The 17,759-nt window shown below is 40.7% G+C and overlaps 2 gene segments (V, D, J or C); both read right to left on the reverse strand.

Moving 5' to 3' along the window:
• Positions 1–2,045: 2,045 nt before the first annotated feature.
• LOC129675092 (Ig heavy chain V region 441-like) lies at positions 2,046–2,669 on the reverse strand. The segment is given in 2 exon segments: positions 2,046–2,464; positions 2,569–2,669. Coding segments are annotated over 2 exon segments (462 nt in total).
• A 12,614-nt stretch (positions 2,670–15,283) lies between these two features.
• Positions 15,284–15,793, reverse strand: LOC129675093 (immunoglobulin heavy variable 3-7-like; the record flags this gene model as incomplete). The annotated part of the segment is given in 2 exon segments: positions 15,284–15,642; positions 15,716–15,793. Coding segments are annotated over 2 exon segments (405 nt in total), but the record flags the coding sequence as incomplete, so codon positions are not given.
• Between the last annotated feature and the right edge of the window lie 1,966 nt (positions 15,794–17,759).

Below are 17,759 nucleotides of genomic sequence, written 5' to 3' on the forward strand. Positions count from 1 at the left end.
CAAAACTGGTGAGTGGATGGCCAACTGAAGCCAGAGGCTCGACTTTGAGGCTTCCTGAGCTAGAGGGGAAAACCCATGAGCCGGGACAAATTGGATCCAGGTGCCCTATGGACCTCTCTGGGGGGTCTGGCATGGCCAACTATTGGCCCCCTGCACGCTCAGCCGCACCTTCCCTTGCTCAGCTTGTCCCTGCAGCCCAGCAGCTGTGGGGAGTGCATAACCCCAGGTGCTAGGTGCCTCCTTACGCTAAAAGCCAAACAGTGGACCCAGGTCAGAAAGCAGTAAACTGTGGGCTCTCTGAGCCTACCACATAAGCCTAAGAGTGAGTTTGCAGGCCCTCTGCGCTTTGCACACCTGTCTGCAAGTGAGGAATTGTGGGCTCTCTGCACTTCCCACACCTGCCTGCCAGTCAGCTCTCGGGCCCTCAGCACTTTCCACACACACCTGCCAGTGAGTACTCAAGGGCACTCTGCACGTTCCAGACACATCTGTGAGAGAGTGCTTCTAAAAAGAGTGCATAAAGAGCCATAGATTGGGGTTTCCTGCACTAGCAGCCAGACATTGGATCCCACTCTCCACACCCCCACTGTGGGCAACAAGGGATCCCTGGGAAAGCATTCTCAACATTGAAGCTCCTGCTCTGTGGGTCGACCCAGGGAGTCCAGCCAAACAATGGCTGGAACCAAGATGGCTCAGCCCAGAGGGATCTGAGCCCTGGAGGGCAACACCTGGTCAAGCCTGTGGGCACCGACCCATTCAAGCACCTGGGCAGGTGCACTGCACCTGGGAAAAAGGCGCCTGCACGAAGGTCGGCACCTGCTCCTGCTTCTCCCTTTCACTACAGGCTTCCAGGCAGGCAACCTCACACACGCTCCTGCACCTGAGCACTTGTGCCTGTGGCCTTCCTCCCTTGGCTGCACCTGAAACACCAAACAGGTGGACCTCGTTCATCTCTGACTCCAGACTCCAGACACAGACTACCCAGTCTGCAGGTCAGGCTCCAAGAACAAACGGCAATGGCTATTGACCATCAGATGGCTAGAAGCAGGCCTAAGAGCACACCCAACAAAAATCAGGACATCATGGCTTCACCAGCAGCCCCACCCCCTCAATTGATAGATATTTTTATTCACTGGAAACAAAGGAAAATTATTTTAAAGATATGCTTATCAAGTTTAGAGGCACATAAGGAGGAAATGAGCAAAACTCTCAAAGAAATAGCCACATAAATAGAGGCACATAAAGAAGAAACAAATAAAAAAAATAGATGTTGTCATGAAAAAACAGGAATCCACATTCATACAGATGAAGAACATGCTCTGTCACTGATGAGATGTCACCACATAGACCCAATGTGACTCCTGATGGATTTAGATAACTATGGCAAATCCCCTCCCCAGTTTCTGTCTGTTTGTCTACTTGTCTCTGTCTCTCTCTGTCCCTGTCTTTCTGTGTGTGTATCTGAGTATGTGTGCACACGTGTTTGTTTGTTTGTGTGTGTGTGTGTGTGTGTGTGTGTGTGTAATTTTCTTGGTGAGTATATCTCTCTTACTCTCACTTCTCATGACATTTTCTTGAAGGCATCAGTACATTCACATTTTCATGGTGAACAGAGAAGAAGGTGATGTCATAATACCATGAGTCATCTAAGAGTACTGCCAGATGACATCTCGATCTGATATGCACAGGCCTCAGAGAGGGGGAGGCTTGAGACCTGCTGGCGTTTAAGGTCTAATGATCTTGGCCTCACACATCCTTAAACATGTATGGTTTTACGATCAAGAAACATGACCAAAGCTCTGCCTAAAATGAGAAAAACAAAAAGTCTCAGGAACACTCAGGAGCTTCCTTACAATGTGCCTTCAGGGGCTGTGACATGTGCTTTCAAGAGAGACTGTACATCATATTTATTTTAAAAACACAAGAACAACATGAAATGTTCTGCAGACCTCAGATCCCATCAGAACATACATGCAGAGAGACCTCCCAGAGAATTGTAAGAAAAAATGCAGCCAATCCCCTGAAATGAGTGCTTAACCTCTGCATCATCTCCTGAGCTGAACCTGTGTTCTCTGTGTGCTGTGCGCCCCCTGGCGGTCGTGAGCGGCCTCACAGTGAGGTTTATGTCTGGGTCCACACTGAGGTCCCCTCATTGTGTCTCTTGCACAGTAATAAGTGCCCATGTCTTCAGATCTCACTTTGCTCATCTGCAGGTAAACAGTGCTCTTGGCATTGTCTCTGGAGATGGTGAATCGGTCCTTCAGGGACGGTGCATAGTGTGTTGTACCATCATTTGGATTAATTCGAGCAATCCACTCCAAGCCCTTCCCAGGAGCCTGGCGGACCCAATGCATCCAGTAGCTAGTAAAAGTGAATCCAGAGCCTACACAGGAAAGTTTCAGGGAGTCCCCAGGCTGCACCACGCCTCCCCCAGACTCCACAAGCTGCACCTCACACTGGACACCTGCAAACAGAGAGAATCCTGTCAGGAAACTGTCATACAAGCTCACTATTGATCTCACCCGTGTCCACTGATGGACTCAGTATCTCTTCTTCCTGATGCGTTACCTTTTACAAGAACAAGGAAACCAAAAATCAGACCGAAATCCATGGTGTGGTCTTTGTTCACTGCTGATCCCTGAATAAGGAGACCAAGGAATCAGAGCTGATCTCCTTGGCCTGAGCTTCAGGGTCAGTGCTGACTGATTTTCATGAGGAGAGAGAGACCTTATTTGCATGTCTTCCTGATATATAAATGTTCTGTAGATGTAGGCAGGAGAAGACATTTCTGGTTGTTTGTTGATGTATTGATGGAGTCAGCCAACAACAACAACAACAAAAAAAAAGTTGCAAATATTTCCATCATAGTAAGCTATTTTTTCCCTTTCTTCATACTAAGACTCTTTTACTTCCTTTTATACATGTAAAGAAAAGATCTGTATTAGTGTTAATTTCAACCTTATTTCCTGCGTCCTGAATAATAGAGGGCAGTGGGCATTGTTTTGTTTCAGGCTCTGGAGCTTTCTTCTTTTACTCTGTGGGCTCAACCGTGATGGTTATAGTGTTGTGCCAGGATCACGAGACCCTCACAGACCACCAGAGACAACTCGATGAAAGAGCAAGAGAGCTTCATTATGAGAGCAATTGAACTTGAGACCCAAGTCTCACTGACACAGCAGTAGACAAGTGGGACCCAGAGCCCTGACTGAGCAGGAGTTTTAAAGGGAAAAACCACAAGCAGGGTATTTCCAGGACAGCAAACAGGGGGGTTCATGCCTTGACATTACAGGATTGGGTAAAAGCCATAGGGATGAGGTGACCTTCTACATAATCACAATTGTCATTCTTATAAACTACTTCTGGAAACTTGAGGAGAAGTTTCCCAACTGATACTCACTGATTATTGCCAGGAAGATTGTCTCTATTTTCTATCAAGTATTTATTTTCTGATATTTCCTGGAGGCTGTTGCTAGGAGAGTTAACTTTGTTTTCTGTCCAGTGCACATTCTGTGATAATTCCCTGATACCTGAGTTCAGCTCCCAGTCAAGATGGCTCCTAATTTCAAAATGGAGTCACCCAGGCTAACTTAAACTCTTCAATAGCATCATCTGAGTCAGCTCTAGCACACGCACAGTTGTCCCCTGAGAGTGGAAACCCCCTTTATTTTTTCAAATCATGTGACATGACTGAATTCCAGAGTTCAGCCAGGAACCTGATAGGCTTCATCCAGACTTGTGTGTTCCCAAGGGCATTAAATTGTTATGATATTGACTGTTTCGGTTCCTGATTCCTGCACATTTACCAATTTCTTACTAGAAACAGGAAGAGTCTGAAAAGATGAACTTCACTGTAATAGCTCAGCATTTGACTTCTAATGTCCTCCATGCTGCCCATATAGGCTTTTCAGAAAGATGCCCTCACTCCCAACACACCTCCTCTTGGCTTTTCTTTCTTGCTCACCTTCTTTCATGCTCTATCCTAGGCAGCTACCTGTACTGATTTTATCAGTAGTCTTTAAGTTTGCTCTTCCTTTTCATGGAAAAAGATATACAAGATGGAGTTCTGTTTGACTCCTCACTCAACTCAATTCAACCCGAATTTCATAAGGCTGCTCTGTGTCCAGCCATCTTTGCTTTAATGGTGACTGATATGCCCACAGAACAATTGAACAGAAGGTTTTTCTATTAAATTCCTGATTCAAATTTAAATTGGCTGCGGTGTCCAGCACTGAAGATAAACCAATTGAGCTTTTGGATGTCATTGCAGAATAGTGTTATCAAACTACAGGTCACATCCTAATCTTCACAGGACAGAAGCTGAAGAGGGACAAATGTTTGTACATGAGGCAGGACATGCACACACACAAAAACACACACACACACACACACACAACACATCTAAGCACAGGTTTAGACAGGGATGGTATTCAGATGCTCAGTATCACTACAAAAACTATGGAGCATGGAGAGACTGAGCCTGGCAGAAGCAAAGCCTGCTGAAAGAGAGATTCAAAGGAAGGAATCAGGAAGATTACATCCACACAGGGCAGATTGCTCTCCAGAAGCACAGGTCATTAGTGATGATAAGCACACAAGGTTGTTTAACAGTTAATTCTACAGCAAACAGACAGACAAAATTGGAAACAGTAGAGAAGTGCTATGAGGGCAGAGAGGCAACATTGGAGGTCAAAGATGCTGCTTTAGAAACCAAAATGTCAGGTAGCAAAACAAGAGTATATGAACATTTCTGGTGTAAATATTTCAAAACAAATCAATTTGATGAAAAGTACCTAAATACAAACTCAGAAATCTAAGAAGACCACAAGCTGTTTTCTCTCTCTCTCTCTTTCTCTGTCTTTCTCTTTCTCTCTCTCTCTGTCCCTCTCTCTCTCTCTCTCACACACACACACACACACACAAACACACACACACACAGAGAGAGAGAGAGAGAGAGAGAGAGAGAGAGAGAGAAACACAGAGAAACACACAGACACACATCTAAACAGAGGTAATCTATGTCCCATTCAAATTGAGGAGAAACTCAACTCTGTAGGAACCAGTGTAGGGAGGAAGCAGGAGAATTTTCACATACTTGCCCATGAAATCAATCAGATGAACAGGTGACAAGAGCAGACTGCATATCCTCAGCATGGGGATGAAGCTCATTATCTTTAAACAATCTCTTCCCAGAGTCTCTGAGATTGAGGGATTTAGAACCAAAACCTCCATTCCTCAGCACATGGTGGAACAAGGTGACTATTCATGATAGATCTGATCAGAAACTCAGCCTACAGAGAAACATGGCAAAATGTGGTTTACTGTGTTTGTGTTTCTAATTGTCTTAAAGAATAACTACTGCCATGTCACTGAAACTGATCATAATTAAATGCCTATGCTACACAATTCTGGCACCCTATGTTCAATCCTGAAACCCACGGAAAATGCATTGGTTGGTAGCAAGTACATGTAAACCTAACATGCCTACCCAGAGAGGGGAGAGTGTAACATGAACTTTGCCCTTAAACTCATGGGAAGTCTGGTGTGTACAACACAGCAGCAGAAACAACAGAAATCCTACATCAGCAAAGGGGAAGGAGAGGACCAAATCCTGAAATGTTGTTCTCTCACTGATACACCTTGCACAAGCATATTTTTATAAACACACAAACACACACGCACTCACACACACACAACATTGAAAGCGTAACAACTGTAGAAAACAGAAACAGTAGCAAGAAACAGGTCCTACATTTTGTACTGTGTAAAAGTTATAAAATGAGAATTAAGGTATTTTACACACTTCTGTAATCTACACACAAGAAGATTGTGAGAGGGGTTAAGATAGAATCAGACAGTGCAGTTTCACGTTGAAAACAATAAAGAGAGCAACAGAATGAAAAATTTGGGCACAGGAGTCATTTGCGTGACTGATACTCCAAAAAAGACCATGCATAGAGATAACATAGAACCCCTGCACAGAAGTAGCCCATGGGAGCTCAGTGTCCAAGAGGGTTCCCCATTAATAGGAACAAGGACTGTCTCTGACATGAACTCATGGAATGACTCTTTGATCACCTCTACCTGAAGGGGGAGAATACTTACCAGTCCACAGAAGAAAACAATGGAGCCAGGTCTGATGAGATCTGATAGACTAGAGTCAGAAGGAAAGGGTGGAGGACATCCCCTATCATTGGACTAGGGGAGGGGCACAGGAAAAGAAAAGGGAGGAAGGGTGAGATATGGATGGGATGGGGGAGGGGGCTACAATTGGGATACAACATGAATAAACTGTAATTAATAAAAATAAAATTAAAATTAAATAAAAAACATTAAATGAATCAAAGAAACTGATAACAAGGAATAATTGAATAAGTCATCAAAACCATGCATTATATCAACCTAAACTAAACCAAGCATTGTTAGGAAAGAAAGGAGAAATGAGCAAAATGGAAAAAAAATATGGTAGATGGTTTATTTAATGCAAATTTACCACAGTTAAAGTCTCTGGAAATGCTGAGAGCCATCAGGAAAAAGGAGTTTATCAAATTAAACTGATGAGAAATTTGACAGGTCAAGTGTGAATTTTTCCAAATAAAATCCTTTTAAGCATAGACAGGAACATTAAAGTATTAAAAAATCTTAGTCAGGGGAAAATGCAGACCAAAACCAGTTTTTAATGTCCATGCTGATTTTCCCTAAGTCGCCCTCATCAGGGTGAACCATTATCAACCAACATAGATTCCTCCTAAGGTTCTGAAATCTGCTACCCACAGAATGAAACTTCCTGCAATGTTCCTCCCACAGGAAACAGTCCCACCCCCATGCTAGCTGGAGGGATCCACACTGCAGGGTGCACAGGTAATGGGGGAGTCTGGCAGAGATCTCTCAGGAGGCCACCGATTAGAATATGGCCATGAAATCGGTGGCTTCTTCTGGGCAGGAATCTCAGCTATTGCAGTGGAACACTGGGGCAGTGAGCCCAATGTCTGTGTAGAGAGCTGTGGTTGGTCTTGGCTAGGAAACAGAGTGTGGCATGAGCCTGGTAACTCTCTGTAACATCTGCCTAATATGAAAGTAGTTTCAGTGATCTGAATATACATAGCATGCTCAATAAGCAATTCTTGAGATGGAAACACAAGGGAAACTTGGAGATTTTTTTGTGACAAAAATATTTGTCTTAGACATCTGCAAGAATAAAAGTACTCAAAGTAAACCTCTTGTAGAACTTTAGTTTGAGATGAAAATAAAATGTTCCACAAATAAGTATTTCTGATAAGGATCTGGAAAACAATTTAAGAACTCTTTATATTAGAAGATGGCAGATAGAGTCCTTATATCCAAGAAATCTGGGGATGGTGCAGGAAGATCCAAAGTCTAAGGTAACCCTTCACTTTTTGGCAAGACTGAGGCAAGCCTAGGACTCATGTTGTTTTACCACAAATGTAATATAAAACATAACTGTAGAAATGAGAAACATTGCAGGAAGAGACAATTGCACACATGGGAAGCTGGTCCTCAGCTTCGCTCTGCACCTGCTGCACAGGCTGTCTTCTCGGTGCGTGACACAGAGCTGGACAGACTTGGAATGTTGCGTGAACCTCGGCTGCTAGGAAGCCATGGACACAGCCGCTGCCTCATCACCACACTGTCTTTGGATTTTCGGTCATGCCCACTCTCTGTTCCCTTCACCCTGCCCTGGCATAGACAGTTCTGTTCATCTCGCTGTAACTATGGTAGTTTACAGCCATCGAAAACGTTGAGAAAATATAAAAGGTTTAAATGTGGGGAGCCTGAAATTTGTCTTAGCTTGTGTTTCACACACCTGTATCTGAGCTGCTCCCTCCCTCCTGTGATGAACTGAAACCCAGATACTCTGAGCTGAGAGAGTTTAAGCTCCAGTTTTCTGTCTGAGGGAATTCATTATAGAGACAAAAATCCGACATTAAATTTAGTGATATACAAACACATACACATGAGATTTCACAGCAATAAAAATGATGAAATAGGCAAATGGATGGAATTACAGATTGTGAACAGAAATGAGCACATGCTGGAAAACAACATTATAAATAGTAAAGAACAACTTTATTCATCAGAACAACATAAATGTGCCCACTCAACCCATGGGGTCTTAGGTTATCTCCATGAATGAGCCTTGGTTAGAGTATCAGTATCAGGAAAGACCCCTGTGCCCAGATATTTTGGTTCTGTTGCTCTCCTTGTGGAGCTCCTGTCCTCTCCAGGTCTTACTACCTAACACTTCTTTCATAAGATTCCCTGCACTCTGCTCAAAGTTTGGCTGAGTCTCAGCATCTGCCTCAATACCCTGCAGGTTAGAGCCTTTTTGAGGCCCTCTGTGGTAGGCTCCTGTCCTGTTCCCTGTTTTCTCCTTCTTCTGATGTCCATCCTCTTTGCCTTTCTGAATGTGGATTGAGCATCTTACCCAGGGTCCTCCTTCTTGATTAGCTTCTTTAGTTGTACAGATTATAGTACATTTATCCTATGCTATATGTCTAATATCCACTTATGAGTGAGTATATACCCTGTGTGTCTTTCTGCTTCTGTCATACCACACTTAGGATGATTTTTTCAGTTCCCAGCATTTGCCTGTAAATTTCATGATTTCCTTGTTTTTTGTTTTTGTTTTATTACTGAGTAATATTCCATTGTTTAGATGTACCAAAATTCTGTGTCCTTTCCAGCTTCTGGCTATTACAAATAAAGCTGCTACAAATATGGTTAAACAAATGTTTTTGTTGTATACTTGAGCATATTTTGAATATATACCTAGGAGTAGTATAGCTGGATCTTGAGGAAGCGCTATTCTCATTTGTCCCAGAAAATGCCAGATTGATTACCAGAGTGGTAGTACAAGTTGAATTTCCAACAGGAGTGGAGGAGGGTTCTCCTTTCTCCATATCCTCTCTAGCATGTGTTGTCACTTGAGTTTTTCATCTTAGCCATTCTGATAGGTGTAAGGTGAAATCTTAGGGTTGTTTTGATTTGCATTTCCCTGTTGACTAAGGATGTTGAACGTTTTTTTAAGTGTTTCTCTGCCATTCAATATTCCTCTATTGAGAATTCTCTTTTTAGCACTGTACCCCATTTTTTAATTGAATTGCTTGATTTGTTGTTGTTTAACTTCTTGAGTACTTTATATATTCTGGATATTAGCCCTCTGTCAGATATAGGGTTGGTGAGTATCCTTTCCCAATCTGTAGGCAGTCATTTTGGTCTGAGAACAGGGTCCTTTGCTTTACAGAGACTTTTCAATTTCATGAGGTCCCATTATTGATTTTTGCTCTTAGAGCCTATGCTGTTGGTGTTCTGTTCAGGAAGTTGTCTCCTGTTCCAATGAGTACAAGGATTTTCCCCACTTTTTCTTCTAAGTGGTTTAGTGTTTCTGATTTTATATTCAAGTCTGTGATCCACTTTGACATTACTTTGTGCAGGCTGACAAGTATGGATCTATTTGTATGTTTCTACATGTAGATATCCAGTTAGACCATTTGTTGAAGATGCTATCTTTTTTTTTTTTTCCATTGAACGGTCTTGGCATCTTTGTTAAAAATCATTCTCCATTTGTTTTTGGATTTATTTCAGGGTCTTCTATTCGATTCCATTGATCCACCAGTCAGTTTTAGTATTGTTGTTCTATAGTACAGCTTGAGATCAGGGATGGAGATAATTCCAGAAGATCTTTTAATGTAGACAACTGTTTTAGCAATTCTGGGTTTCTTGTTATTCCATATGAAGGTGAGGATTTTTCTTTCAAGTTCTGTAAAGAATTGTGTTGGTAATATGATGGGAATTTCATTGAATCTGTAGATTGCTTTTGGTACTATGTCCATTTCTACTAGTTAATCCCGCCGAGCCATATGCATGAGAGATCTTTCCGAATTCTGATATCTTCTTCTGATTCTTTCTTCAGAGACTGGAATTTTTTTTTTCATACAAGTCTTTGACTTACTTAGTTAGGGTCACACCAAGGTACTTTATGTTATTAATGGCTATTGTGAAGGGTGTTGATTCCCTAATTTCTTTCTCGGCCCTTTTGTCGTTGGTATACAAGAAAGCTTCTGACTTTTTTTTTTTTTTGAATTAATTTTGTATCCAATCACTTTGCTGAAAGAGTTCTCTGTTGAATTTTTGGGGTCACTCATGTATTCTATCACATCATCTGTGAATAGTGATACTTTGACTTCTTTGTTTTGGATTTTTATCCCCTTGATCTACTTTAGTTGTCTGATTCCTCTAGCTAGGATTCAAGGACTATGTTGAAGAGATATGGAGAGAGTGGGCAGCCTTGCCTTGTCCTTAATTTCAGTGGGATTGATTTCTGTTTCTCTCCATTTAGTTTGATGTTAGTTATAGGCTTTCTGTATATTGCCTTTGCTATGTTTAGGTATGTGCCTTGTATCCGTGATCTCTACAAGACTTTAAACATGAACGGCTGTTGGATTTTGTCAAAAATGTTTTTCAGCATCTAAGGAAATGATCATGTGGTTTTTCACCTTCAATTTGTTTTTATGGTGAATTATATTGATGGATTCCTGAATACTGAACCAGCCTTGTATGCCTGGGATGAAGCCTACTTGGTCATGGTGGATCATATCCTTTACGTGTTCTTGAATTTGGTTTGCAAGTATTTCGTTGAGTATTTTTGCCTCAATGTTCATAAGAGAGATAGGTCTGAAATTCTCCTTTTTCGTTGGGTCTTTGGGTGGTTTAGGTACCAAGGTGACTGTGGCTTCCTAGAATGAGTTTTGTAATGTTCCTTCTGTTTCTATTTTGTGGAATAGTTTGAAGAGAATTGGAGTCATCTCTTCTCTGAAGGTCTGCTAGAATTCTGTGCTGAAACCATGAAACCCAGGGCTTTTGTGAAAGGGAAAATTTTGATGAGTGCCACTATTTCCTTATGAGATATAGGACTATTCAATCTATTTACCTGATTTTGATTTAATTTTGGTAAATGGAATCTATCAAGAAAATTGTCCATTTCATTTAGATTTTCAAATTTTGTGGCATATAGGCTTTTGAAGGAAGACCTAATGATTGTTTGGATTTCCTCAGTGTCTGTGGTTAGGTCTCCCTTTTCATTTCTGATTTTGTTGATTTGGAAAGTGTCTCTCTGCCTTTTAGTTGGTTTGGTTAAAAGTTTGTCTATCTTGTTGATTTTCTCAAAGAACCGACTCTTGATTTCATTGATTCTTTGAAGTATTTTATTTGTTTCTAATTTATTGATTTCAGCCCTGAGTTTGATTTTTTCCAGTCATCTACTCCTTTTTGGTGTGTCTGCTGCTTCCCCCCCCCCCACCCCAGGGCTTCTGGTGAGCCATTAATTTGCTTTTATGAGATATTTCCAATTTCTTCTTGAAGGCACTTAGTGTCATGAATTTTCTTCTTAGCATTGCTTTCATTGTGTCCCTTAAGTTTGCGTATGTTGTGCCATCATTTTCATTGAATTCTAGGAATACTTTAATTTCTTTCTTTATTTCCTCCCTGACGCAGTGGTCATTTAGTAGCAAGTTGTTCAGTTTCCATGTGTGTGTGTAGGTTTTTTGCTATTTCTGTTGTTGTTGAGGTTCAGCTTTAGTCCATGGTGATCAGATAGGATATAAGAGATTATTTCAATCTTCTTGTATCTGTTCAGGCTTGCTTTGTGATGAACTATATGGTCTATTAAGGTTCCATGAGGTGCTGAGAAGAAGGTAAATTCTTTTGTGTTTGGGTGAAAGGTTCTGTAGATGTCTGTTAGGTCCATTTGATTCATGACCTCTGTTGAAGATATTGTTTCTTTGTTTAATTTCTGTTTTGTTGACCTGTCCTTTGTTGAGAATGGGGTGTTGAAGTCTCCCACTATTAATGTGTGGCGATCTATGTGTGTTTCAAGTTTTATCAATGTTTCTTTCACAAATGTGGGTGGCCTTGTATTTGAGGCATAGATGTTCATGATAGAGATGTCTTCCTGGTGGAATTTTCCCTTGATGAGTATGAAGTGTCCTTCCCCATCTCTTTTGACTAATTTTTTTTGAAAGTCTATTTTATTAGATATTAGAATGGCTACTCCTGCTTGCTTCTTGAGTCCATTTGCTTGGAAAACCTTCTTCCAGCCCTTTACTCTCAGGTAATATCTATCTTTGTGACTTAGGTGTGTTTTTTCTATGCAGTCGATTGTTTGTTCTTGTTTACGTATCCATTCTGTTATTCTGTGTCTTTTTATTGGAACATTGAGTCCATTGATATTGAGAGAGATTAATGACCAGAGGCTGTTAGATCCTTTGATCTTGATGTTGGCTATGGTAATGTATTTGTGTGCTTGGCTCCTTTTTGTTTTGCTGTAGTGAGGTCAGTTATTTCTTGTGATTTCTTGAAAGTAGTTAGTTTTCTTGGGTTGCATTTTTCCTTCTAGTATCTTCTGTAACACTGGATTTCTGTGTAGGTATTGTTGAAATTTGTTTTTGTCATTAAATATCTTGTTTTCTCTGTCTATGAGGACTGATAACTTTGCTGGGTATAGTAGCCTGGGCTGACATCTGTGTTCTCGTAGGGTCTGCATGATATCTGTCCAGGCCCTCCTGGCTTTCATAGTCTCTGTTGAGAAGTCAAGTTTAATGGGTTTGCCATTAAATGTTACTTGGCCTTTTTCCCTTGCAGCTTTTAGTATTATTTCTTTGTTCTAGATACTTACTCTTTTGATTATTATGTGGCAGGAGGATTTTCTTTTCTGGTGTAATTTATAGGGTGTTTGTAAGTCTCTTGCATGCTTATAGGCCTCTCTTTTAATTTGGGGAAATTTTCTTCTATGATTTTGTTGAAAATATTTTCTGAGCCTTGGAGGAGAGAATCTTCTTTTTCCTCTATCCTTATTATTCTTATGTTTTGTCTTTTCATGTTGTCTTGGTTTTCTTGGATGGACTTTGTCAGGAATTTTTTTTTTAATTTAACATTTTCTTTTATGCATACATCGATTTTTTCCATTGTAATTTCCATACCTGAGATACCATCTCTTGTAGTCTATTCGTTATGCTTAACCTGTATTTCCTATTTTCTTCTATAAGTTCTTTTTCTCCGAATTTCCTCTATTTGTGTTTTCTTTAATTTTTCCAATTCTATCTTCAGATCTTGAGCCATTTTGTTCATTTCCTTCATCTGTCTGACTGTATTTTCCTTCAATTCCTTCGGCTGTTTGTTTGAACAATCCTCTGTTTCTTTTATTTCTTTCAGTGATTTAAGTATTTCCTCTCAAAAGGCCAATGTCATGCTGAGAGATCTATATTCAGTACTTTCACTGAATGGGAGGGCCTGATAATCCAAGGCTTCTTAATTCTGCCAGAGCTGGAAAGGTGGTTTTTATGAGCAGAAGGAGGCCTTATTTCTATTTCCTATTGATGTATAATGGTCTCTGAATTGAAAGCCGTAGACATAAACAGTACTAGACTAGTTGAAAGAAACAAACAGAAACTGAAGAATTGGGAATGGATGAAGAATTGCCTATTATTTATTATGTTTCTGTGATACATAATAAATTTTTATTTTATTGTAGGTTTTGACCATAGACACCCTTCCTTCATCTTATGTACTTGACAGAGAACATAATACAATGTTGATAATTTTAGAAGGAGTAACAAAGTGTATTAATTTGGAGTACAAATATTACATGAAAGAAATTGGTTTAAAGGATGCAGCTTAGTGCTTATTTATGCAAAACACCTGGCATGTGATAACCAGTCTTGAAAAATAAATATTTGTATGTTCTCTACAGTGCCATGTTTTTGTAAATGATTTTTAAAATTAGAACTTGTGTTTGTTTTTATTAACTTTCTGGTGTTGGCAACATATCATATGGTTCTCCAACATAGCAGGTCAGTATTGTAAATCATTCTCAATGCAGTAAAGAAACATATCTGTGAGGAGCAAAACATGGAGAAAAATCTAAATCCTCTGTTATTGTTTCCTGCTCTGATGTCCTTCCATCTCCCCAGCACTGCCACCTACTCCAGAAATGACACCGAATACTGACTGCCAGTTAGATTCAACATGAAGAGCCTTGAAACTGCCTCTCCATGAGAAAGATTGTCAGATCCTAGTTTCCAATTGAGAAATTCATTTTCCTATGAGATAAACTATCTTCATAGTGACTTAAGAAGGCCTATGCATTGTGCCATTTCTGTGTCAGTAGCTTCCTTATTGTCCTTATTATGCATAAAGGAATGTACGTTAAACACAAGTTCTGTGAAATAAATTGGTTCTCACAAATCATTGTTCAATGACAATGCCTGTTTTCTTCTGATAATGAGAAAATGAAGGCAAAACAAGGCAAAGCAGAGAATGCTTTTCAAGAAGGCAAAGACTGAGTTGCAGGCAGATAATTCTTAGGGTGAAGGTTCACATGTCTCACAGAGCCCTGGACTCCAAACCCTAGCATGCACTGCTTGGCAGGGGGCTCATCTCAGCCTCCACAAAGTGGCACACAGTGGTGGAGCAGACTATGGTGAGTCTGTCATCCACAGAGTGTCAATAACAGGCTCCCAGATTAAGCATGACTTTTTACAGTGTTTGGAATGCATGACAAGAGACAGAACAAGAGTCAGGGTAACTGGGAGAGACCATTTCCCAACAACCTTCCTGAGTGCCCATAGGAGCTACAGCCTGGGTCTCCGCTGAGTCTAAGGTAAGAGACTACTGTGAGAGTTTAGAAAGGTCACTAGTCTTCCCACAAAACAAAATGTAATGAGAGATATGAGGATGAAAGACAGAGGTTAAACTGAGTCAGCTGCAGATACAAACGGGGAAGACCACTTCCTGATATGCACATTTCTCAGAAAAGCAGAAATATTTGAGACCTCCTAGGGTGTACATGTAACAAAGTGTGTCCTCGACTACTTGCCCCAATCCCCATCCCACGGGTGCTTTGCCCTGAATCTCATGGTGGGCTAGCCTCTCCAACACAAAGGACCTTCCTAAGCATTTCATTCTGGTGACCACGCAGATTTATTCATGAGATCAGAGGAGATTTTTAGCATTTCCTTTGTTTACGATATCCAGGTCACAGGTACAGAGAACATTCTGGGAAATCATTAGATGAAGTGACAGCTGAGACCCCAGAAACAGCCCTCAATGATGTCTGCACAGGTTACTGAACCGTCAGATTTCCGTGTGTTGCGCGCCCCCTAGCGGTCCTGAGTGTTCCTGCAAGAAGGTTTTTTTTTTTTTAATTAATTTTATTTTTTTCTTACCAGTTACATTTTATTAACTCTGTATCCCAGCCGTGTCCCGTTCCCTCATTCCCTTCCAGTCTGGGTTCACACTGAAGGTGACTCACTGTGTCTCTAACACAGTAATAAATGGCGGTGTCCTCGGCTCTTAAGCTGTTCATTTGCTGGTAGAGGCTGCTTCTAGAATCGTCTCTTGAGATGATGAATCTGCCTTTCACAGGCTCTGCATAGGCTGTTTCATAATTATCAGGTTTGTGTTTAATTAGAGCAACCCACTCCAGCCCCTTCCCTGGGGCCTGGCGGACCCAGTTTATCCAGGTGTCACTGAACTTGAATCCAGAGGCTGCACAGGAGAGTTTTAGGGAACTTCCGGGCTGCACCAAGCTTCCTCCATACTCCACCAGCTGCACCTCACACTGGACACCTGCAAACACAGAGAACCTGTCAGCAAACTGTCACAAGTATTCACTGTCCATCTCTTAGCCTCCATAAATTACCTTTTAAAAGAGCCACAAGGAAAACCAAGCTCAGTCCCAACTCCATGGTGAATGTTCTGTGTCAGTGCTGATCACTGAATGGAAAGACTTGAGTCCAGAGCTGGGGGCCCTGTCAGAGCTAGTGGGTCTGGGCTGGTTTTCAAGGGCAGACTGGAGCATCATTTGCATGTCTTTCTGGTATTTCATGAGCTGAGTGGGGCGGGGCTTAGAAAACAGTTAGTTGTGCCGATGTTCGAGATAAAATAAGGACCAAAGTTGAATTTAAAGCATTAAATTATCACTTATTTTCCCGATTAGTTTGCTCAGTTTGTAGGAATTTTTTTTTTTTTCATCCCTGAGCTCTCTGTTCACCTCCAGCACTTCATGAAAAAAGAATAGGTGAAAAGAGAAGGATCATTTGTGTGAGTTACGCTTGGGATACATGGAAGTGTCTCAAAAGTAAAAAGGACAGAAAAAAAAGTAAGAACAAAGAACCACTACTTTTTATGAATTTTAGTTTTAAATAGTAACATAATCTTCCAGCCCTACTTTATTATTGTTTGTGTGTGTAAACTCCTCTGCTCTCTTATCATATCCATTCATAGGACACAAAGACAAGATTCATTACTAAAATATGATAATATTAGGGCACATTGTACAAGGTTCAGTGAATCATGAGTACATACACTAAAATGAATCAACCAAATGTAGACGAGGTCATAGCTCGTACCATCCAAAAAGCTTAAAATTAGCTCCTAAAAAACTAAAAGAATTCCATTAAATAAATATTACTGAGATTATTCTTTGGTCGATAATAAAAACACGCTGAAGACCTGTATTTACCACTTAGCTCATCCAGGGCTGTCCTCCTCCTCACACACACACCATACAGGCCATCACTTCCCATTCCACAGGCACTCCACTCTCTGTGACTTCCCTAAGACACCAGGTAGGCCTGTTTCTACCCATTCTGTGTCCTTCTGCCCCACAGATACTCAACGACCTGCCTTCCTTTTAAGCAAGAACAAGGTCTGTCTCAGGAAAAGACCCACGTGGCTCTTTAGACACCTGCCTTTCCTGCAGGTAGTCCAGTCCTTCAAGTTCCACAGCCTGCTCTCCCCCTGTGACCTCTCTCCTTGCCCTATCATGTTGTCTTTTCTCCTTCCAGCTCTGTAGGCAGTAATCTCTGTGGTCCTGCTTTTCTGAACTGCAGGGAGACATTTTCTTGCTTACCCTGTAGCATCTCCCCCCACTCAACTCCTCAAGTTCCTGCCTCCAACTGCTGCCAGACTCGGCTTCTCCAAAATCTTCCACCCCTGTGTCTCCAGCTCTACATGCACCTTAGTATAAGACAACTGTCCACCACCCTGAGACTCTTACACGCACTGTGCCTGCTGACCCTGTGAGCCTCATGACTGCACATCCTACAGAGCTTAACTAAAGTAAAGGAACCTGATCTGGAGATACAAAAAAGAATAGAAATCCTAGTGCACGAACAAAGGTAACATAAAAAGACAAGAAACATGTCCTCTCCATTCCTGAGTTAATAATTCCATAGTAATTAAATCCAGTGATAATGTCATGGATGATTTTACATATAAAATACTTCAAAGAATGGTTATATTTATGTTCATAAAACTCAAAGAGAAATAAATATACATCAAGACAACAGCATAATAATAAAAAGGTGTTTAAAAAGAGATTAATGAAATGAGGAAGAAATCTAAGAAATGAAAAATAAATAGTAAAAAAGCAAATAATTGCTGAAGAAATCAAATTAAAATAAGACTGGTATTTAAAATGTTAATAATTCAAAAATACAAAAATTCCTCATAGAAGGACTCACCACCAGATTAAATTATGTCAAAAAATGAGAATCAAGGCTTGCAAATATTGCAAAGGTAAAGATTCCTGTAGTGGAGAACAATGAAAAATGTTAACCATGTAGGAAGAGAATATACACGAACAGTATATGTCAAAACTGAAAGAAAAATAAAAACTTTCCACAATAAAAATGGCTAAAGCAAGTCATGATCCAGCTCCACAGAAAGTAATGAATAATGGA

The sequence above is a fragment of the Psammomys obesus genome, unplaced genomic scaffold (genome assembly GCF_907164565.1).
Source record: "Psammomys obesus unplaced genomic scaffold, mPsaObe1.curated_primary_1811, whole genome shotgun sequence".
Lineage (NCBI taxonomy): Eukaryota > Metazoa > Chordata > Mammalia > Rodentia > Muridae > Psammomys > Psammomys obesus.